The following is a 24,385-nucleotide window of genomic DNA, read 5'->3' as shown; positions in this document are numbered from 1 at the left end:
GCTGGAGTGATTACATAAGGGAGGCTGCACGTTTCCAAGATGCCACATTCCAGGTCCTGACACCAGAAACATGTGCACATGAGTGTGGGGGCATCTTCAGGATATTAACCGGATGGCCAACCAGAGGACAAGACAGGACGCTTCAGGGTTTGTGCTGTTCTCAATCTGCTACTCAACATTGGATCTTTAAGGAATGCAGTCTAGATCATAGCACCAACAAGCAAACAGTTAGGGGACAGACAAGTAGTTCAGTATCCATCAGAAGACCTGCATGGTACATTCCATGTATAAAAAGTGATCACCGTTGCAGGTGCAATAAACTGAGCCGGAAATTATAATACCTCTCTGATTAACAATATATAACAAGCAAATATTGTGGTCCTGCAGTGAGACTTTTAGGAGTCAAGTAGCAAAACAGAGTTTTATAGTAAACTCTGAATTACGCCCAGTGCCATATTGCAATGTACATAGAACAGGAAAAATAGGAAGGATTAAAGTGTGGATAGAGGCCTAGTTCAAGAGGGTAGGCTTCATATTCTTGGGATCTGGGAGACTCGCTCCTGGCAGGAAGAACATAGTCAAAGGCTTACGTTGCAGCTCAACAGGACTGGGAGCAATGCTTGCACAAGGACGTTCACCTATATAGCAGGAGAAATGGGAATCCAAATGCAAAAATAGAAGAGAGGGATAACGTGCATGAAAGGAGTGAATGTTGGGTACTACAACAGAAGGTGGTACCACCATATCAGGTGGTATGGGTGAAAGGAGGAAGATAAGGGAAATAAATTATCTAAAACAGTAATAAATAAGGTTGGTGAGGTACAAGCACAAACAGCCATGTAGAATATGATATGGTGGGAATAATAGAAACATGGTTTTAAAAATGTTTTGAGGACTTGTGGGTACCATGGATGTAACAGTAAACAGGTTCAGATTGGTCATGAAATAGAAGCTGGTAACAAATGCCACCTTAGAAAAGGTCCTTTAAGATGCAATTTAGTTACCCAGACTAAACTAGCTTTGATGGTTTTATTCATGCTGGTAAGAAAGATGCACAAAAATAGATTTTGATCAATAATTATAGCACTATGTAGCATAAAACAAAGTTAAGGGTTTCAAGTAATAATGCCAAGTTTTATAATTATACTGCCAATTGAAGAAATGTATTCTATTGTTTATATTAGTTGTTACATGCCCCTTAAAGATCACACACACACACACATTATGAAATAGAGCAGCATTAGGATGCAATTACACTGAAGCACAAGGGCTGGAAAATGAGGAAAGCTCAGCAACCAAGATTTTTACTTCCCCACATAACAGTCTAGTTGATATCTTGAAACAAGACAACTAACTATGCAAAGACTAAGTATAAACTGCAGACAATGCAATGATTGAACACGAGTTCATATAAAAGGAATAATACAGAAACGAAAAATTGATTGAAACATGAATCACACATGAGGGGCTGCAGCTTGAATCACTAAGCAATTTATTTTATACTAACCTCTTCTGATCTGAATGCCTGTTTCAGATGAGTATACTTCAAAAACCTAAATAGGAGAAAAAAGTTTCATTGAGTTTTGCAGACCAGATCAAAAAAACACAGAACAATATTCTTTTCCTGTTAGCAGAATGTTCGATAATGCTCCTACCTTGCAATTGGAAGCACATTGGAACCCGTGTACATCATTATAAAGAAAAATACACCAGTTAAATAAAGGCGAGGTAACTGCGGGTTGTCTTGCATCACATGGTGCAACAAGTTGGCAACTTTCTCAACCAGAATGGGATCAAAAGTAACCAAAAGCTAAAATAAAAAGATGATTTAGTGAACCAATGCAAATCAATATTCTCTCAGTTTAATTTTGCTCAACAGGTTGAAACAAAAAGATGGAACTGTTTGAAAAAACAACTGGGTACCTGAACAATGTGAGAGAGGCATGTATTGTCTGTAAGCAGCCGCTTAATTCTGGGTAGGGGTCTGATAATTGCATTGTCTTGATCCCTGAAATACGAAAAGCATTTGACATTCTTAAGCATAAATACAGTTTACAAATATTGTGGTATATAACTTATATTACAGCATCACTTAAAGTATTTTCAGAGACATGAAAATTCTCCAGTTGTCCTTTGTCTTTATCTTCAGCTTTATGTTGGTAACATTGTTGATGCCTATTTAAACAACTTTAAAATTGATAACTAACTTGCTATTCAAGTTTCCCACAAGCAGTAACATCAATTGCCAATATTTGGCTGCTTTTTTTCCCCCCCTGTCATATCACTAGCACAGCTGAAGAATACATTCATGCGTAATATAATTACTGTGTGGCAATCACTTTCACCTAAAGCCCAGCTCCCCACTACCTGTTCACACAATTTTGTCATCAGTGTCTCTTTCACAACTTATGGCAATTCTCAAAACAAAAAACACTTCCCTCCACAAACTGCAGAAGTCTATCAACAGAAACATTTTTCTAACCTGACCGGGTTCAGCCCAAACGAATAAAAAGAAAAACTTTGCAATAGAAAAATCAAAACGAGAGCTCTTTTCCAGACACGAGAGCAATTTAGCATTCGTCTCAATAAAATGTAATTATGGTCCACAACTCGGAGCAAACACAGAACCATATAGCATAAATGAAAATACACTAAAAAGGTGGGAGTCAGAATGGTAATAGACTTTAACACAGAAGACTGGGCACATTTTCTCTCAAAACAGAGACAGAGGGAACCAGAGATACTTGAAAATCAACACAGCATAACAATCAACTACAATGAAAATATGCTGGCACTTCTGGCTGAAGGTGGCTATATGCCCATTGACAGCCATGTTATCTAAAATGACAACAATACACTTCAAAAATCCTTCACTGGGTATAGAATCTTGTGATGGTGTGGTGGTCATGAAATGTAACAAAAGCAAACATTTTCTGCTGATTAGCAAAACTATTTCAATGGGTTTATCATCACAAACTTTCAATATTCTAATATCTATATCAGTTCCCATCAACATTCTCAAGCTCCAATTTCTAGGTTTTTTGGCATAACTATAACTAATCGTATTCTTGCAATTAATCTTTATTTCTTCTCAAACGATATATCTTACCAAAGTATAAAGTGCTTCGACCATCATTCAATATAACAACTAGGATTTAACTAACATTATCAACATGACATCACTTTTACATTTAAATTCTTTATAAAACCTTGAAAAATAGTCTCTCAATTAATCAGTTTATATTTTTCATTTATGTACAGCCATATTTCTGTTCCATCATTCAAAAATATCACTTTAGGAGAATATTTATGCCACTATTACTTCACATTTATCAGGTGACTTTCCCTGCATTTATTCCTGCTTCAGTCTCTATTCTTAATAACTCTGCTTACCCAATTGGATATCTTGCAATCATAAATTTTAATTCCTCCCGTACCTATGACCATTAATTTTGATAACTAGGTCTGTGCTCTTCTAAATAAATTCTCTAAAATAAAAGGTCAAATGAAGATACCTCCATACCTGCTGGGGTAATATTCACACATGGTAATAAGCATGTTAAGAATAAGAGTAGCAAGGTCAGTCTCATTCAGCACAGCCTGTCCATGAGCTAAAAGACACCATTTCAGCTGCGGAATTGCCTGAAGTGCCCGCCAGCCATCCATGCCCTGTGCCCAACAACGAGTCTTTGGCGTCAATACACCGTTTTTCCAGAATTCTTGCATCTAGGTCAGAAAATATATTGTTTAAATCTGTGACAACAAAAACACAATGCTGACAAGCGGTGACTTAAGTTAGGGTTCATGGTTTTGAAAAATAACAAAATCCAGTTGCATGGACAATTCAGAGAAGAAGCAGGAGGGAGGGCACTGCCTTCACAAACACTTAAACACCTCAACTGACACTATTGTGGCTTCCTTTTGATTGTTTCTTCAGCAGCTGACATTAGCTCAAGAGAGCAGTCAGGCCCTTTAGAACTCAACCAGCTCTAAGTTATTTAACACAAAAGTTAATTAACAAGTTATTTAAACTTTAAATATCTAATCAAAACATCAAGCAGTAGTACACGGATTGTAACAAAAAAAAGTGCTATGCTAAGTCACGACAATTTACCTCGAGTGCCAAAACAAGGGGAAAATGTGTCAAAGAGAAAGAGAAAGACTTCCAAGAGGTAAAACATTAAAAAATGAATTTTAAGCACCTTTATTAACTAGTTTTTTCCCTTTAAATGTGCTTAAGAAAATATTCATGAAAATTATAAATACTGGAACAAGACAAATTCCTCAGCTGGTTCAATTTTCTTGCAACTAGTGCCGAAGGGAGCCAAGTGCTTTTGAAAACACATGGTATTAGGTCAGGAATCAACACGCTCACATTCAAAACGAGTGCAGCAACATTTATTTACCTTGTATAGGAAACCCCCAAGGAGCAATCACTGTACTATGACGAAGTTGTAAAGAATTTACATCAGCGTTAAGAATGTGACTACAGTTAAGATTCAGACATGATAGGCATTTGAGAGATCAGTACGACATACCTCTTCAAAACTGTAAGGACCGAGTCTCTCTTTATCTGCATTTCCAAAGTACCATTCTTTTTCACTTTCTCTCTTCATATCAGGTGATGCTTCAATAACATTGCTCTGAAAATAAACATTACCAGCATGATTTCTCAAACACTTCACACATTTTCAAAACATGTTTGCAAATTAACCAATCATGCATACCTGCAATGGAACAGTAGCTCTGCTTGTATGGAGATGTGCAAGAGTAAGCAAGTCCACAAGGATTTTCACGCCAGTAGAATCCATGATTTCCTTAACATTTTTCTGCAACAAATTATAGTTTCCAGATGTTCAATCCAATGATTTGGATTACATTGATTATTTAATGCAGTTACAAAACATCATAGCCCATAAGCAATCAACTTGCACAAAAACAATTCAAGGTTTTCTTTAAAAAGCCAAGTGACATTTTCAAAATTAGATACTTTCTCACCTTGTTAAGAATCAGTTTGTTTAGAAAAAGAATAAGTCTGTCTCTCTCCAGTTTGTCTGTACACTGTAAAACAAGATTATTGGCTGTAATTTACTGTGGATGAAATCTTGATCAACACTTCAATAAAGCCTAATTGAAGGATTAAGTTCTGACAACTACTTTGCATAAAACATAATTAAATTGCCTTAGTTTATATTGTTCTATTATTCACAAACTAAGCAGAATGAGCAGTTCAAATAAAATTTAAATAACAATATGCCTCGCTCAAGCAGGAGTTGGCTAGGTTAATTTATACCTCAAACTGCAAATTACATCTATTAATAATTAATCTTAATTATACACGATCACATGGAATTCCAACAGAAAAGACTAGGGAGCAGAACAATTAGCATTCACACACAAATATAGTAACAAACAAACAAATAGCTTCAAGAACATATGGTGACAATAATATAATTAACTGGTTCTGGTAAGCTAATGCAGGGTTGGGAGCAGGGGTGATGAAAGTCAAGATCTATACAGTAGTCTATTTATGAAATTCAGTGCACTTAAAATTAACTGATGCATTAAAGAGAAATATTTAGGACAATCAGTGGTGGTCAATTTAAATAAGTACTTATATCATCTTTTGCTCCACTTCCAAAACATGAACACCCATTATTTCAATTGTTTTCTTCACTGCAAAGTAACTGGGTTTGGGCTCCTGCTTCTTTCTATTGTTCCATTCAATATTTTGACTTGTCAAATGAAATTTAGAGACCATCTTGTATTTCTAAGGTCATTGCTAAGAAAATTAGTTTCCTTAGCCTCGGCTCTGACTCTTTGGACGACTGGCATAACAGAAAGGGTAGGTACTTAACAAGGGCACAGCTACAAGTCAACTTTCTGGTCTTGCATTGCCGAAGCTCAATAACTTGCTTGTAAATGCTGCCATGAAACATGTCCAGACAACTTCATCTACTGAATTGGGTTTTGGTTTAATCTAGGTAAGAGGTCCAGCCTGAAGATTCACTCCTCATATTTAATAGGAATGCAAAAACCCAGCAAAAAGAAATCCACGAGCTGAAAGTAGGATGCATGGCTGCCATATGTTCTCAGAATGCAAAAGGTCATCAGATGTCATGCGCAGAACATTCCAGCCATATTCCACTCAAACAGTGCGAAAGTGATGCTCATGTTTTGTAGTTTTCCTGTGTCTGCTGATCTTGATAGAATGGTGGGGAGGGGAACAAAATCAGCCATTACTGTACCGATTTATAACATTGTCCAATCCAGAGTCACACTCCCAACGGGAAATAATACTAAATTATTCATACACATCTCTTCCCTCTAAACATGGCAGAGGTACTGCATTTCAGGATGACAACTAATAAATTTACTTATGTAAAACACTGTTTCATGCACTTAGCACTTAAACTAGATTAGAAGTGTTAGTAAATCAGTACATTAAGAGGCTAAAGTTTCAGTTGAAAATGCCCAATTTGAAAAAACATCCCACAAGGAATTAGAAGGTATTTTTCCTTCTAGTACTAAAAGCATGGGCTCGGCCAGCCATTTCAAAATTCAACTCATTTCAAATTCACATCATTAGATCACTAGACAGAGCAGCATACCACAGACGTTAATTCATGCTGTTTTGAAATTGGGTCCATGAAGAATATCACTTAAAATGAAAAACTCATTTATCCCATTACTAAAGATGCTTGTTTCCATCTCTATCATCAAGATTTACATTGCTCAGCTCATTTGCAGCTGATCATTTTGTTCAAGACTTATTATTTCTAGATTTGACTGTTCTGTTGCATTTCTGACTGGTATCCGATATTCTGAACTCTACACTTGCAGCCACCCAATGCGCTGAATTGTCTCAACTCAGACCAATTCTTGTCCCCTTATCACCCCTGTACACTCACCATCCTGACTCCCAGTCAAGCAAAAAGTCTTCATTTCAAAATTCTTATTCTTGTTCTCAAATGTCTCCAAGTGTCCTCACCCCTTCCCCCATCTGTAAACTGATCCAGCACCATAATCCCCTGATACACTGCACTCCAATTCTCATCTCCCATACATCCAGAGTTTTAATTGCTGCAACAGCGGTGGCCAAACCTTTGTTTGTCAAGGCCCAAGTTTGGGGCGTCCTCTCTACTCCTCTTTCTCTCCCTCACCACCTATAAAAGACAATCCCTTTGACCAAGCTTTAGTCATTGGATGAAATCTCTCATATGGCTTGCTGTCATACTTTGTTTCAAAATTGTCCTGTGAAGCACTTAATGTTCAATTCTAGCGATGCCACTATATAAATAGGTTTTGAATGAAACTCTGCCATCACACTAGCCAAGTGTCAAATCTATAGCATTACCGGATGCAGGTGTGGGGAATGTCAATCTTTTTATTTTCAAAAATAACAGAAAATGCTGGAAATACTCAGCAGGCCAGGCAGCAAATGGAGAAGGAAACATTTCAGGTCATTGACCATACATCACAATCGAGAGATGCTCCAGATTTCCCAAAGCATATTGAGAGTCACGAAAACAGAGACAGAGGTCTGTGATGGGCTGGAGGGCAAATATAATTAAATGGTTATGGTGACAGTGCAAAAATAAAAGATGGTAATAAGGTTTCTACAGAATAAAAGGAGGGGTCCCACTTCTATTCTGATCTCTCAATCTGATCCTATTCAAGAGAAGTGCACTGCAAGCTGGAGAAAGTAACATCTTCCTTAAACACCACAGCCTTCTGCAACAATAGCATTGAATTTAACAGCCATAACTTAACCCTTTTAACTATCCATTTTCTCTCAGAAGGCACCTGCTGACAAAGGAGACTGATGACACCATATCTGCAGAGATTGGAGAACATGCAGGCCTACAGTCCCAAAGGTCTACTCAGCTTTCTCCTGTCATTCCTGCCTATGGGGGGTTGCTTTTCTATCTATGTTACATTTCCCATGGTTGCCTCCATTTACTAGACAGCTATTAGACCTCCTTTGGACCCATCATTTCTTATCTAACTTGGTTTGCAGTAAAACAGTTCATCTCTAGTATATTCTGAAGATAGATAACTGACCTGAACAGCTAACCTATTTTCTCTCTCCACGATCTTACTGGGAGTCAGAGTCAGATGTACAGCACAGAAACAGACCCTTTGGTCCAACTTGCCCAGGCCAAGCGTCCCTAGGACCATAACATTAAGTGTACAAGTCCTGTCCTGATTTGCCCTTCCAAAGTGCAGCACTTCACAATTATCCGAATTAAACTCCATCTGCCACTCCTCAGCCCATTGGCCCCTCGGATCAAGATCCCATTGTGCTCAGGGGTAACCTTCCTCGCTATCTACTACACCTCCAATTTTGGGGTTCTCTGCAAACTTACTAGCTCTACCTCTTATGTTCACATCCAGATCATTCATATAAATGACTTGCTCAGTATTTTTTGTTAATTCAGATTTCCATCATTGATGGCATTGTTTTTTGAAATTTGATCAGTGATTTGCTTTAGTATTTAAAAAGCTCAGTGCTTTTCTTCACAAAGTAATTAACAAGGCAAAGATAAGAATGTCTTTACAATACAGCACATACTGTCTACATTGTAACCTTTGTCATACTGGCTTATGACATTTAAAGCAAATAAGGCTTCACTGAACAGTGTTGCACAAATTTGGATTTCAATTTTCTGACAATGGAGGGCTCATTGTGACAGAAGTCAAATGGCTCAAAGTCGAATCATCTTCCCTGACTCTAGTCAACATGGAATGTGATTCACCGATGAAAGAGCACAAGACATAGTGCCATTTGGTCCTTCAAGCCTATTTTGCCATTTGAGATCATGCTAATCAGCTACCTCAACTCCACCTTCCCACCTTTATATCCCTCTATTCCCTAAGTGTACACAAATCTATCACCTTCAATTTTGAATTATACTCAACAGCTAAGCATCCAGATTTAGTAGAATTTCAAATTCATACACCTTTGAAGAGAAGAAATTTATTCTCATCTTAGCCCTAAATGGACAACGGTTTAGTTAGCATGCGAACCCAGAGGGCAAAAAAATCTTCTCACCATCTACCCTCCAAGAACTTGCTGTGGCAACCTACCCACTATGACTGACAGTTTGTCACATTTGCAAGAGGCACACAGTGGGTGACAAACCCCAGGGAACACAGACCAAAGCTGCCCTTGTGATGACTCCTTTCCTTTGGGAGCAGTTCAAAAATTCGTTTTCTAGCCAACTGAAACTTCTGCTTGTTTAAACTTAAGAACCTCTAGTGCTTCTAGTTCACTTTATAATTCCATTCTATTAGACATTTTTCCAGGACAGATTCTCTTGAATTTTTTTTTTAAGATTAGATTACTTACAGTGTGGAAACAGGCCCTTCGGCCCAACAAGTCCACACCGCCCCACCGAAGCGCAACCCACCCATACCCCTTACCTAACACTACGGGCAATTTAGCATGGCCAATTCATCTTTGGACCGTGGGAGGAAACCGGAGCACCCGGGAGGAAACCCACGCAGACACGGGGAGAATGTGCAAACTCCACACAGTCAATCGCCTCAGGTGGGAATTGAACCCGGGTCTCTGGCGCTGTGAGGCAGCAGTGCTAACCACTGTGCCACCCACTAATTCTGCCTGGTTGCTGCATGGCATCAAATTCTCACAACTATGAAACTCCCTTGTTGACAGCACTGTTGGGAATACCTCTCTCCCTCCTTCCCGCACTCGCAGCCACAGTCTTTTTGAACAGCTGCTAACCAGCACCTGGAGTGCAATCAGGATGTACAACAAATGCTGACCTAGCCAGCAATACCTACCTCCAATGGTCAAATTTTTGAACATTAGCCTACTTCAGAATTTAAAACAAAGGAAGAACAGAGTCTATGAAGTCAATTACAAAGTTATAAGCCATTGCTGATAGATTCAGAACAGGGCCTCACTATGCATGGGCTAAATAAGCCAGCACAATAAAGCTGTTAGAAAAGAAATAGTAGAAATGTTAAAGTTGCTAGTGCCTTACCAGACAATAGGGCTGCTCTCTCCGTGACAGAGCAGTAGTTTAACCTGAGAGTCTCCTCAGACAAGAGGAGAGGTTGAGAAGGAGAGTCCTTCATGTTAAACTCAGCCAGTGGGAGTTGAATCCACGCAGTTGGCAGCACTGAACTAACTGCCTCCAAAAACAGCTTATTTCTGTTTTTTTTAAATTCATTCACAAAACATGGGTGCCTCTGGCTGGGACAGCATTTATTGCCCATCCCTAATTGCCCAGAAGACAGTTAAGAGTTAACCTGACTTGGCCACGGTGATTCGGTTTGGAGTCACATGTAGGCCAGACCAAGTCAGAATGAAAAAACTTCCTTCCTTAAAAGGGCATTAGTGAACCTGATAATCCTGACAGTCAGCATTGATTTCATGGCCATTAGACTCTGAATTCCAGATTTTTATTGGATTTAACTTCCACCACCTGCCATGACAGGATTCGAACTCAGGTCCACAGAACATTACCTATACCTGGATTAAGTCTAGCAAAAATATCACCAGGCCACCATCTCCCCCTTTATACAAAAACTATTGTCGGTTTAAGTGGAATAGTCAATTTCCCAGATTCCAATTCTTAGAGCATAAATTCTACAGCTTCCTAGCAACAGGGTAACTAACATGGACTGTCACCAGTGAAAAAAAACACGGTTAGGTTAGATTACAATTTTGCACAGGAATCTAAGAAAGCAGGAACAACGGCCACTTGGTTTAAAAAAAAACCTCAATTACTTTTGTTACGAAAATGTATTTGGTTCATGATTCAAGTGTATCAATGATTTTCACTGACACCTTAGGAGCAGAGATATAGCTTTAAATAAAGTTATCAATTTCTTGATGGTCTCTTCATTTTCACCTTCTTCCAGCTACAGGTATAGATAATAAGCTCCAATTTTAATTTCATCTACAAAGAACTTGCACCTAACCTGAACAAAAAGGTGTTTTGTAAGTCAGACCTACAAGAAACCAGCATGGTCCAAAAACAAAGGGATAGCCTTTAAACATACACATAAGCATATCCCATCACACATGGAGGAAACATTAAAATAAATTCCTTGATAAACAGCTGAACCCAGTTCAAAAGAACACTTTGATATCATTTTGCAAAGTGTATAACACAAGTTAACTTCAAACTATTTTATAGTTCTAATATCATAAAACACATCCAATGTAATCCTCAAGAGTACAGTTCTGACAGGAAGAAAATTAAGACAGAGAAATCCCAAGACTAGAACAACCTGTGTCTTTAATGCTACTGCAATGAAAAATAGAGAATTGATACCTTTGCAAAAAACTAGGCTCCATATGCAGCTTGTCTAAAAAAATGTGCTAAGCTAACAAGAACAAAGTTCAAAAGATTTGTTGTGCTCACCCTGTCCAGCATTCCAACAATGTATTTAGTATCACTGAATGGTCCTATCTCCTCATAGCATTTGCCGTAAACAATGGTCAAAGCTTGTAAACATAAACACTTCATATTCACTTTAGGGGTAAGCAAGAAGCGATGATACAACTCATTGAAAAATTCATACCTGTAATAAATGCACACATTGAAACAAGGTATAAAAGGGGAAAATATAATTAAACAAGGAAATTTGTTACAGGAATTCAGGCTTACGATCTCTTGATTGTAATCATCTCTTCATTTTCACCTTCCTCCAACAACAGGCGGAGATAATAATCTCCGATTTTGATTTCATCTGCAAGGCACTCGTATCTAACCTGAACAAGACAGGAAACAACGGGCAGAGTTGAAAATCCCCAAACCAACTGAAAATAGCATCACCTGCAGTCGCAGACATATAAAATGATTCTTCCAAAAAGGGAGATAGCATGCAAAAGAAAATATAAAACAAGCAAAACCAGAAACAAATTGGGCACAACAAAACACAAGATGAGCAAAACCAAAGTACCAAAATTAGCAAAAAGTATAAACAAGCAACTAAAAAAAAACACGGAAGTGAGCATAAACCGAAAAAGTGGACAACAGCATTACACCTTTCACAGGAAAATTCTGGGCACTTATTTTTAGCTTGGTCAACGTAATAAGTTTCCTTCAGTTTTAGTCGAAACCTACCCAATAAACAGTTCAAAATCAAGCTAAAAATGCTGATTTTTCTTCATTTGTGAGTTTTTATATATTCAAGCAGACAAAAAGTGAAAAACTTATGATCCCAGCTGGTGTTAATACAAAGCAAGTCAGTTCCCAGAGGGAAACCGGTTTGTTAGATCCTCACGCTGGAGGTCAGTTACTGAATACTGACATAAGACTTCGTTTTAACCTAAAGAATACAGCATTAAACAAAGTTTTTTAAAAAAAAAATACTATGAACTACATCATTTTGGACATATTATTACAAAGTTTTAACTATAAATATCAAAAAAATTCACTTATTCCTTTCATTCCAGCAAAATCTTTACAAAGACCCAAATGTCAGTGAAGACACCACCATTTCCACACTGAATTTTCTTGCTTAGACTCAATGGGACAGTTGCAACTGGTTTCCTTTCCACAAATTTCAGTGCAGTCCCCGGCAGCTAGTCCCCTTCAGCTGATCTCACCCCTCAAAATAATCAAAGCAAATTTAGTTTGCTGTTTTTCTATTATGATGAAAGGTTCATGATTTATTATCTGGAATAATGAGTTTCAGATTGGGCAGTATCATGCATAGATTTAAGTTTGACCTGTATTTCAATATTGTGGGTTAACGAGGGGAAGACAAATTACAAAAGGCCGAGTAGTTCTGGTGAGTCTGGAAATATATTTAAATGAGGCTTTAAAAAGTATTTAGGACTAAAGTAGAAGGAAGAAGTGATTGGGGGGGTGGCGGCAGCAATAAGACAAAGTTGATAAAACTGCATACTTAAGGGCCTTAGGAAGGAGTATTGCACAAAACATTAAGTAAACATATATGTCTTCCAGAAACAAACAAATACAACCGTGCTGAATGAGTAAGGAACTCTAAAGTGGAAACAGGGTGACCCTTCATTGAGGCTTGAGATGTTGTGAAAGTTGAGGGGAAAAGAATTGAAACTTATTTCTGATTTTTGTAATAAGTCCATTTCATCTAGTTCTTGTAGAGCTTTTAGAAAGTTGTGTGTAAAATAAACTGGAATATTCTTTTGCTCAAAGTAGGTTGACAGTCTTTTGTGAATATGCTCAGTGACTGACCATGATGGTAATCAAACTGCAAACCAAGTCTGTCAAGTCAAGTTTCACTCAAATCTGACTTGTTCAGTACCATCAGCTGGGATCATAATTACGAATTTAACTTCAAAGTGAATTCACAAGTTCCCTGTTTTCTGCAATATGTCACACTCTGACACACATTAATTGACTGACCAACTTTTTGCATTTCTCACTGTGCAACTAGACTCCTGTTACTGGGGAACAGAGGAGTTTATTTTCCATTTTGTTTAAATTTCATTAAAATATATGAGAACAAACAGAACAACTTCTTGCACAAACCCAACAACACAAAATTGAAACTAAACCATGTCTTGTCTCTTAGTCCTGCCTCTATTTATAGGTCTTGGTTTCTTAAGATGGGTAACTTCATCTAGTTCTTGTAGAGCTTTTAGAAAGTTTTCTTGTGTAAAATAAACTTAAATATTCTTTTGCTCAAAGTAGGTTGACAGCCTCTTGTGAATATGCTCAGTGACTGACCAGCCCCTCCCCCCACCCCCTGGAAATGACATCACCCACCTTAAGAAACCAAGACCTATATAGAGAGAGGCGGAACATACCACCAGCACTTTACCGGAGACACTCTGGTGTTACCTAGTCATGGTGACGAAACGTCTGAAAAACAAACCTTCCAGCTCAGCAAGCTAACTTACATACTTATCAAACTGAGCTACAAATTCTCTCAAAAAACATTAAACAAAGTTAAATGGTATAATTTTAAAAGGAATGTAACAGACACCTGGGAGTTAAAGTGCACATACTTGGCAGGATAAAATTGACAGTTTGAAAAACATACTTTTATAAAATGTCAGAAAAAACCTGCATGATTATATGGAGGAAATAGAAACCATCGTTAAACTCATGGACAGAGGCTAGCACTCAGACATTTTTATATAAAAAGAGAGGAATTAGTTTTATAGTACACATCATTTCTCCCCCCAAAAGCTCTACACACAAACATCCAAGTGAAGCAATTAAAGGGAGTAAGCAAGATACACCACATTTGACATGAATTAGTTGACTGGTATAATTTAAACTGCTTTGTATGGTCCTTCAAATCATCGAATTCGATCACATATTTGATTAGAAATCTAATGTGAAGCAGTTGTTACCAGAACACATTCCTACAGCCAAAGCCCCATACTAAGATCAGCTCACTTTTACGTGATGAGAGTGTTCAAGTCGTATTCCAGGACCAAAGCACATAAAACTTAAGCCAACCCATCAATGCAGTATCGAGGAGTGCTATATTGTCAAGTGGTACAATGAGGTATAAAACAGTTGATTAAAATAGACAGATCTCTGTTCTAATGCTGATTAACTGTTCAACCAGTAGAAACAAAAGCAGACAAAACATGCCCAGAAACCCTAGCCACTCTCCCCTACAAAGGCATCCCTGATATGACTGCCAGACTACTCAGACCCCTTGGCATCATGGTAGCCCACAAGCCCACCAACACACAAACAGCAGCTCAAACTTGAAAGACCCTATACAATGAGCAAAACTAATGTCATTTACAAAATACCGTGCAAGGACTATAACAAACTACACTGGACAAACAGGCAGAAAACTAGCCACCAGGATACACGAACACCAACTAGCCACAAAAAGACATGACCCTCTCTCACTAGTATCCTCACATATGGATGAAGGAGGACACCATTTCGACTGGGACAAGACATCCATCCTAGGACAAGCCAAACAAAGACATGCATGAGAATTCCTAGAAATGTGGCATTCCAACCGGAACTCTATCAACAAATACATTGACTTGGATCCCATCTATCACCCTCTGAGAAAAAGGAACTGGAAGTGACTTAATCACAGGAAATAACATCACCAACCCAAAGAAACCCAAACATAAATAGAAAGCAGGAATTTTCAGCATTGCATCGCATGAGGTTCACTGAAGAGGTTACCTAGTAAGGTAATGAAACGTCTGGAAGTGAACTGTTCAGCTCAGCGAGCAAACCTACATCCAAAACCTCAACCTGAGCTACAAACCTTCTCAAAACTCACTAAGTAGAAACAAACTTTTATACGGCAGTTTTTTGTATATGGTCACCTTGAAAGAAAAGATTTCTCAGACACAGCTGGCTAATCATTGACATCCTTGTAAGACGTACCTTTGTTGTCACACATTGGGAATTTGAATGTCAATAGCTACCACTGGAAAGCCAATGCACAAGATATGAGAACACCATTGCAAAAGTTCAGTTTCTTTCCTGGACATGAAGCAAAGTCCCATATTATGGTCACAATTCAAATGGTTTTCAGAGGCCACAACTCAGTTGAATTCACATGACACGAAGATCCAGAAATACACCTGGCCAGATCCACTGAATTTGTTTTCCTGATGCAATGTATAGATGGTCAGATAACAAAAGTAAAATTTAGACTGAGTTGCACGTTGCCAACAGTAGTCATAATTTGTCCAGCACAATTTGCTTTTTATAAAAAAATGTATTTAGAACATAGAACAGTACAGCAAAATACAGGTTCTTCAGCCCACAATGTTGTGCTGAGCATTTATCTTAACCCAAGATCAACCTAACCTACACACCCTTCAACTTACTGCTGCCCATGTGCTTGCCCAGCAGTTGCCTAAAGGTCCCTAATGTCTCTGGTTTTACTACCACCACTGACAGTACATTCCACGCCCACATTACTCTCTGCATAAAGAACTACCTCTGACATCTCCTTTGTACCTTCCTCCAATCACCTTAAAATTATGACCCCTCATGACAGCCACTTCTGCCCTGTGGAAAGGTCTCTAGATACCTACTCTATGACTCTCATTACCTTGTTCACCTCTATCCCGTGTGAAAAGCCCTAGCTCACCCAACTTCTCTTCATGAGAGTAGCCCTCCAATCCAGGCAGCATCCTCCTAAACCTCTTCTGCACCCTCTCTAAAGCATCTACATCCTTCCTTTAATAGAATATGGTGTCCAGTTCTGGTCACCTTAAGTGCGGCTTCAGCAAAACCTCACAACTCAAACTCAATTACTTGTTAATGAAAGCCAAAACACTATATGCCATCTCAACAACCCTATCAACTTGGGTGGCAACTTTGAGGGATCTATTTATGTGGACTCCAAGCTCCCACTGTTCCTCCACACTATCAAAAATCCTGTCTTTAACCTATTATTCTGCATTCAAATTCGATCTTCCAAAATTAATTACTTCACACTTTTCCAGGTTGAACTCCATCTGCCACTTCTCAGCCCAGCTCTGCATCCTGTCAAATTTCTTGTTGTACCCCGCAACAGCCCTTGACACTATCTACGATACCACCGACCTTGGGTGTCATCAACAAACTTACTAACCCACCCTTCCACTTCTTCATCCAAGTCATTTATAAAAACTACAAAGAGCAGAGGCTCAAAAACAGATCCCTCCAGGACTCCACTGGTCACCAACCTCCAGGCAGAATACTTTCCATCCACTACTACTCACGGTCTTCTTTCAGCCAGCCAATTCTGTATCCAAACAGCCAAAATTTCCTTCTATCCCATACCTAACTTTCTGAATGGGCCTACTGTGGGAAACCTTATCAAATGCCTTACTGAAATTCATATCCACCACACCCACTACTAGACCTTCGTCAACTTGTCTCATCATATCCTCAAAGAACTCAATAAGGCTCGTGAGGAGTGACCTGCCATCTGTGGAATGTGGCGTTGCTGGCTGTGCCAGCATTTATTGCCCATTCTTAACATGAAGATAGTTTGAAATCACATGGGCAAGACTAAAATCAGGACAGAAAAAAATTTCTTCCTTGAAGATGAAGATGAAAAAAGTAAACCAGATGGATTTTTACAATGATGAAAAGCGATTACATGGTCACAATTAGGCCACCTTTATGTTCCAGACTATTATTGAATTCAAATCTGCTATGATGGGGTATAAACCCTTAGAACATTAACCTGGGTTGCTGGATGATTTGCCCAATGATATTATCACTACTCCTCCACCTCCCCATGTTTAAGGCTCACTAAATATTGGGTAAGACCAAGATTGATAGAAAGAATAAAGTGAACATTTGCATTTAATAACTTCACCTCAAAAATCAAATTTCTCTTACTTCAAATTCCTGGTGATTCCAAGAAATAACACTAGCAATTCCCAATTCTTTGTCAATGTTAAAAGCCCTTATTTCTGCTTCAAAAGCATCTCTCAATTCTTCTCTCGTTTTGTAATTCCAAATTAAGTTAGATTTGGCATGATCCACCTGAAACCTGTGAAAAAAAAGAGAAAAAAAACTTTTATTTCAATTTGTTGGATTAGATGTTGAAATTCAGAATAGGTACTAACTATACTAGAGTACCATTTCCTACAGCTAAGGAATCAAAATAAGCTAATTTTAGACATGAAAGACTTGCCCATTTACTGACTAGTTGTGTAATACACAAAGGAGTTACTCAACACATTACAAAAGTTTGAGTACGCCTGAAGGATCATAAAAGCACCTTACAAAACAGGCTGCAAAATAAAGATCAGAAATATTTTTCTTCCAGAAAAGTTGATAGTTTCTCTACTGACAGCACATCAGTATGAGACAAATACTGTCACGTGGCCCATAGCCAAACAAGTTAATATGTAACAACAGCAGTTCCTCAAAAAGCTCAGCAGGTCTGGCAGCACTTGGAGAGAATTCAGAGTTAACATTTGGATCAAGTGACCTCGACCTGAAACATCAACTCTGATTTCTCTCTACAAATGTTGCCAGAGCTGCTGAGCTTTCCCCAGTAGTGTATATTTTTGTTCCTGGTTTACAGCATCTGCAGTTCTTTCGGTTTTTTTTTTAAAAATTAAGTTCACATGTAACTAACTAGTTCACGAAAAGGCATCCAGAGGAGCACACTACAGTATTAGCCACAGCTTCCCAAGGGGAGTGGAAAAGCAAAACAGACATTTCAACTACTACTCATTCCTAATATATTGGAGGCAAGTGAAAGTTACAATTCAAAATTTATTTTTAAAAAAAAGTGTTTTACTTGTAGTAGAAGAGATCCCAGTTTGCTTCTATTTTAATCCTTTGTCGCCTTTTTCTTAAAACAACTGGTTTTTGGTTGGCATTCTATAAATTAGAAAAGGAAATCTGCTTTAAAATCATTAGTTCAAACAATATCAACATGTGCAAACAAGTTTACAACTAACTTGTGAAGGCAGATTACACAATACGTTCTAATTCTCCAATTTGGGTGCTTCATGCTTATACATTTGAAGTTATATTTTGAACGGGTTTCTCAGTAACCTATCAAAACCTTGAAAAAACTAAACAATGAAATTCTCGATATGGAATTTCAAAATAAAGATTTTAATTAAAAGGATTATTTAATTAAAGGCTTTCGTTTTTGCAATGTCTATGTGCATTTAGTCAAAGATTTTGAAAAACTGAAGTTATTTGACATACTATCCTTTTTACTCTTTAGTTAGATTCAAGACTCATGGTTACGCTATTACCATCCAAAAGAGAGAAAAGACCTGTTCAAAACTATAAATTTTCCTCAAATCAATAATGGGCAATTCAAACCCATTACCAAGTAATTTCAATAAGTTTCAAACAAAAATAAAAAATACAAACGGTGTGGCTGAGTATTTGGGCAAATGCAGCTTATCTTACAAAGGGAAGATGGATTTGTAAACTATCAATTAGGTCTGGTTAATTTTGAGGTAAAAGACAAGAAAGTATGTGTGGATGTTATGTACCGGGACTTCCAGAAGACATTCAATAAAGTTGTGCTTAAAATATTAAAGACAAAAATAAATGCATGGAATAAAGGCATGCCTCAAGAAAGGGAGAGGGGATTTGTTGAGAAATAGGAGATAGTATGGACGATGGTATTCACAAACTGGCAGTATTTAGGCAGTAGTGATGCTGGTGTCTGGGCTGGGACTTCAACATCTATTTTTCTCTATGATAAATGAAGAAAGTTGAATCTGCAAGACTGGTGACTATACATAATGCAGCGACACAGTAACAGTACAAACCAATAGAACATTGACTGGGAAGAGAGATGGAGAGTAGGTAAAACAGAGCTGAAGGCTAATGTGGGGATGTGTGGAGTCATCCACTCTTGCTTTAAGACAGCATTTTAAAATGGTGAGGAAGTCGGAACTGTGGGACGGCAGACAATTCAGGGAAATCAAGAACAGAAGAGATGCTTCATAGGCCAAAATCTCTCTTATTCTAAAGGGACTCTCAACACACAAAGAAAGCTATGTCAGATCTATACAAAGCTCGGTTTAGACGTCACCTGGAGCACTGCACCGCAAGAACATGATACTAAATTAGGGGATACAGATTCTTTTGAATGATACCTGGGCTAAAAGAGCAAATTGGAAGAGAATAGGCTGCGTACAGTAATCTTATATTAACCTCAGTCATTATACCATTAAGAATCAGTGGTTTTACGATGGAAGTAATTGATAGTTTGTCCCCATTTATTTTCTCAGGTAGGTTAAGTCGACAAAAGAAGTCATAACCTTTACATTAGGCCAGGCCACTTGGGAATTCTAGAGGAGCATTTCTTCACATAAAACAGTGAAATCTGGAACTCAGTCTCAATAATGTTTTTGGGGAACTTTAAAGCAGGGATTGAAATTGCTCAGTAATGGGTGGTAAGGATTAGAATATCAAAGTTGGTGTGTGGACATAAGATTCAGATTAGTCATAAATTGGCTGTATGACCAAACAAGTTAAAAGAGCTGACTGGTTTGTCTACACACCAAGACATTATCCAAATAGTTACAGAATGAAAGAGAGGGGATTTGAAGTTCAAACGAATAACAACCCTAACCATGTCAATTCATCATACTTCTTGATTCAAACTCCAGTTACAACCACATTTCAATTTTTTTTTGGAGAGGGAGCAAACACTAGGGATCTTATGTTAAGGTGACTTTAGAACTTAGTGCTCTTTTCCTTATACTGTCAGAACAAAACTGCTTGACAAACGTCTACAACTAATGAGGCAGAGTTTCCATTGTTACTCTGGATTATTTGGCACTAAAGGATCAATTCATGCAATTGATGTGAAATATTTAAGCGTCAATTACATTCAGAGTAACACAAATTTCTGCCAGTTTAGAAAAAAAAAAGAGTCCTGTGTACTGAAAACTACTAGGATGATTCATTCACTACTAAGAGTTTACCCGATGAGCTCATTTCGAGACAAATTAGGTGGCTCTAAATTTAGATTCTTTGGTTATAGTGCAGAAGTTAAAAGCTTTATAATTACTAAAAACTGACTACTATAGTCCAAAACATCTAGGAAACACTTGGGCATTTTATGAAGATCACTTTCAGCCATTTAACATCTGGTAACTCAAGTACTGTTAACAGTGCCTTACACATTGGTATGGGTTTGGGTGGAGTACGCTTCAGAGGGTCAGTGTGAACTTGTTGGGCCGAAGAGCCCAGTTCCACGTTGTAGGGATTCTATGATCTCTATGATATGCTGAATGCAACAGCCACACACCAGGTACTGAAAATGCAGAACATTTGCAGCAATGCTGAAGTGTGCAAAACAAATTTCATAACACAGAAGTATGGGTGCTTAAATGCTATGCTATTACTGGTAGAGCTGAATAGATAAGTGTGCCATAATAGACCATTGTCAAACATGTTGGCCAATATTGTCATTTGTGCTCCAAACTGAAAAAGGTTAGATGACGTTTGACCATGCAACCACCTGTAAATTAGGTCAAAGTAAAATAAATTGTTCAAATACAGTTAATATGGCATCAGCTGTATCACATCCACTTGGAAAAATGAGGCACTAAAAAGCTAAAATTATCTTGGTTACTGAACAAGCTAAACAGTGAGGTGGTGTTTGGCTATACCAGGACTTGAAAAGGATTCTAGATATTAGGACAAACAGACCATGTGAAGCTCCAAATATCAATTAAGAAGTGACTATGGAAATCAACCCAAAAAGCTACGTAGCAAAAAATTAGCATCTGCAAACTTGAACACTAACGACTGATCTCAGGAAGAATGAAGCATTTCCCCATCGGTGGCTTGCTATACATTAGCAGAATCTAAAAAATCAAATTTTTCAGATTCCCTTCATCAATTTCCCGTAACAGATGAAACTATTGCTAGCTGGACCTTGCGTTTGGTTGAGAGTACACCACGTTTCTTTTGGTCCACCAAATACGCAAAACATATGCCCAGAATCTTTCCAGTATCAGGATACAAAAAGGTTATAATGCACAAGGCTCACTGGAATTTCTTGCGAGCCAGCCCTACATGAGGGAAACATTTTAGTGAAAGGGTCTAATTTAGGAGAGGAAGCAAGATCAGCATTTTCCTATCCTCATTTACTCCCCACAAAATAATAAAACAAGTAACTATGATAGGGATAGCTTCTTTACAAAATCATTACCAACAGGTAATAGTTTAATCTTTAGCAAAACTCAGCTCAGTGTACAGAAAATCAACTACACCCATCACAGGTACATTAAGCCAACATGCATAACTATACACCAACTAAAAGCAACTCTTACTTACCAGATTATTCCTGTCCTGCTTTTGAATTAATAGCAACAATGGCATGGGAAAAAAAACAAAGGAAAATTTTAAAGCAAAGTGAAACCAAATTTTCTAGAAAGCAGTGGTCAACACTATTAATACAGTTGCTCATTCTCTGGGGTGAAGAAATTCATTCCCCCTCCCCCTCCATAACATAGCAGGTTTGTACAGTCAAAGTTTATATAAAACCTTCAAACCTCAATACTGAAATACACTTAAAAATGACTTTTCAATGAATTGCATCATTGTTTTACACTAAAGACAAATGTCTATTTAAGCTGTGCCATTTTTCATCTTGCAATCTGTTCACATGAAGTCGATAATGATATCAGGCTTCCGTAATGATACTTGAACTGGAATTTAACTTGATTCTTACTGTGCAGAAAGTGACCATTTAATCCTTCATGTCAGTGCCAGTTCTTTGGAACAGCAATCCAAATAGTATCCCGCCCGTTGTACTTTCCCCATTGACAATCCTTCCTTTTTAAAAATATACAGGAGGGTCCTCTATCATCTGGCAAGATTGCAAGGTCCTGATGCTTGGCTAAACTAGGTTATCAGAGATTCAATGAACTAAGCCTGTGTCCTTTCGATAATTGAGGTTCGTCTGTATACACCCAGTTCCCTATAGAAAGTTGCAATTAAATCTGCATCCAGTATATTTAAATTCCACGTTCCCAGCTGCTCCTCATAGCCTTAGATTCTCTTGCCTGAAGACCTGAACTTCACGTTAAAAAGTATACAATAACCCCGCCATCATAACCTTCTGAAGGCAGGAAATTCACGCACACAGTACAATTCTAATCTTGGTCCTAAAAAGGCAATGAGTTTTTTTTCAAGTGCCCTTTAGTTTTGGACTTAATGCAGGAGAAACCATTCTTTCCATGCCTCATGATTAGTGACACATTTACAAGGTAGTACCACACACGAGATCAGTGGGAAAAGCTGTAATAGATCAGAGGTCACAAAATTGGGCTAGGATGATGCTCGGGTTATTGAAGCTAGGAGAGTGCACACAGAACAAGAGGGATAGGAAGGAAGGAGAGGAAGGGGGAATAGAGTGGTGGTATGGAAGAAGAGGGAGCAGGAAAAAAAGAGCAAGGTGTTGGCAAAGAGAACTGCTGACAGAATAGAGTGCACACAGATTTGACAAAATCTCAACAAATGAAGTATAAGGCGTCAGGTGCAGCACTAACCATATTCTAAGATTCTAATCCTTGTATTCCACATAATTTCTTCTCCCAAATATTTAATGGCACACAGTTGTGGATAAGTGCTTTTTAAAAAACTTATAGAATGCATTACTGAGCATTACTAAATAGCAAATAGGAGTATTCTGTTATAGCCCTTCTGACATTAATAAATTGAATTGATCGAATGCACTTAGCTAATTTACTTTCCACAGAAAAAATATAATCAAAAATTTACCTCCTTTTGAGCAATGCCCATTCTGTCTCTCCAGTGCAACAAAAGTAAATCAACTTTTTCTTTGGCAAATTTCTCTACTTCTTTAGCAGCTCTTCCAGCCTTTCGTTGCCATTCTGGGACCTTACCAAATTTACCATACTGATCCTGTTGAAATTCAAGTACCACAACTGAGAAATGCACAACACATGACATGAAACAGAAAATACTTGCAAGAAATTCTAAGAAATCTGCATTTTTCAAATTTTTAATTACAAGCAGATAAGTGACATAACAGATAGCAGGGATAAGACCTACAAACAAAAGGATACAGTTGCTATACAGGGTTAAAAACCAAGTGCGCCTCAAGAAAAAAAAAGTCTTGAATGGTGCAGCAGGTCTGGAATTGGCCCTTAATGATGCAGAGGAGAAAGAGCCAGAGCATCTGGATGTTGGTCACTTGCCTCCATAGTTGGAGGGATAAAGGCAAATATTTTTTAAAATCGTGTTTTTTGTAAGTTTGTAAAAAAGTTTTGAAAAATTCCTTTTTCTTCAATAAAAATAACTTTAAAAAATTTGGAGAGTTTCCCTAGTTTAATTTTGAACTCAACTATGAAACAATGGCTGGCATTTCTGGACAGGGCCAGTCATCTTGAAGAACTGTTGTTAGTTCAATATAACTAAGTAACTTGCTAGGTCACTTTAGCAAGGAGTGAACAAAGTGCCAGTTAATATTCCTGTTGGGTTGGATGAACAAGGATAGCAGGTTGCATTCCTTAAAAAGGTAATTGGCAATCCATTTGAGTTTGAACCCAAATCCAACAAATGTAATAACAATTTGACTTTTGTTAAAATCTAGAATTCAAATCAGACATGGCGATTTATATTCCCTCCATTATTGATCCGGGTATCTGTATCAGGATTGATTATTCAATCACTGCTATTTTCCAGCCAAATAAGGTAATTCAACTCCTTTCTCATCTCCCCTCTCCTTACTTTTCAGAGTAATTTTCTCCAGAAGTTTGAGTGACATGTTGAAAGCAAGCCATCTATTTTCTGTACTTACTGTTGCAATTTTTACATTATCCCGGATATGCATCCTGTCAATTTCTTTTTCTGGTACTAGCTCTGCGCTGTCAAGGTATGCTAGTAAGCCTGTTGGCTGAAAACAAGGCAAAATTCTCAGTCTTACATTAAATATTGCCCAGTTGTTAAAATTGTGATTA

The 24,385-nt window shown here is 37.9% G+C and overlaps 1 protein-coding gene across 3 annotated transcripts in view; it reads right to left on the bottom strand.

Annotated features, from left to right (window-relative positions):
* The window catches only part of LOC140464885 (dnaJ homolog subfamily C member 13), a 136,259-nt gene that overhangs the window by 53,714 nt on the left and 58,160 nt on the right, over positions 1 to 24,385 (bottom strand). For 2 of the 3 annotated variants that reach the window (XM_072560459.1, XM_072560457.1), the window contains exons 19-32: positions 24,226 to 24,321; positions 23,184 to 23,327; positions 21,735 to 21,752; positions 18,214 to 18,296; positions 17,301 to 17,454; positions 11,646 to 11,749; positions 11,400 to 11,559; positions 4,999 to 5,061; positions 4,728 to 4,829; positions 4,539 to 4,643; positions 3,524 to 3,726; positions 1,924 to 2,008; positions 1,656 to 1,810; positions 1,508 to 1,553 (exon numbers count right to left, since the gene is read on the bottom strand). In XM_072560459.1, the coding sequence (XP_072416560.1) occupies positions 1,508 to 1,553; positions 1,656 to 1,810; positions 1,924 to 2,008; positions 3,524 to 3,726; positions 4,539 to 4,643; positions 4,728 to 4,829; positions 4,999 to 5,061; positions 11,400 to 11,559; positions 11,646 to 11,749; positions 17,301 to 17,454; positions 18,214 to 18,296; positions 21,735 to 21,752; positions 23,184 to 23,327; positions 24,226 to 24,321 (1,518 nt within the window). The remainder of the gene's footprint in view (positions 1 to 1,507; positions 1,554 to 1,655; positions 1,811 to 1,923; positions 2,009 to 3,523; positions 3,727 to 4,538; positions 4,644 to 4,727; positions 4,830 to 4,998; positions 5,062 to 11,399; positions 11,560 to 11,645; positions 11,750 to 17,300; positions 17,455 to 18,213; positions 18,297 to 21,734; positions 21,753 to 23,183; positions 23,328 to 24,225; positions 24,322 to 24,385) is intronic. The other variant, XM_072560458.1, reaches the window with a different exon arrangement.

This window comes from Chiloscyllium punctatum, chromosome 41 (genome assembly GCF_047496795.1).
Source record: "Chiloscyllium punctatum isolate Juve2018m chromosome 41, sChiPun1.3, whole genome shotgun sequence".
Classification (NCBI taxonomy): Eukaryota; Metazoa; Chordata; class Chondrichthyes; order Orectolobiformes; family Hemiscylliidae; genus Chiloscyllium; species Chiloscyllium punctatum.
This window is presented reverse-complemented; position numbering and strand designations above follow the sequence as displayed.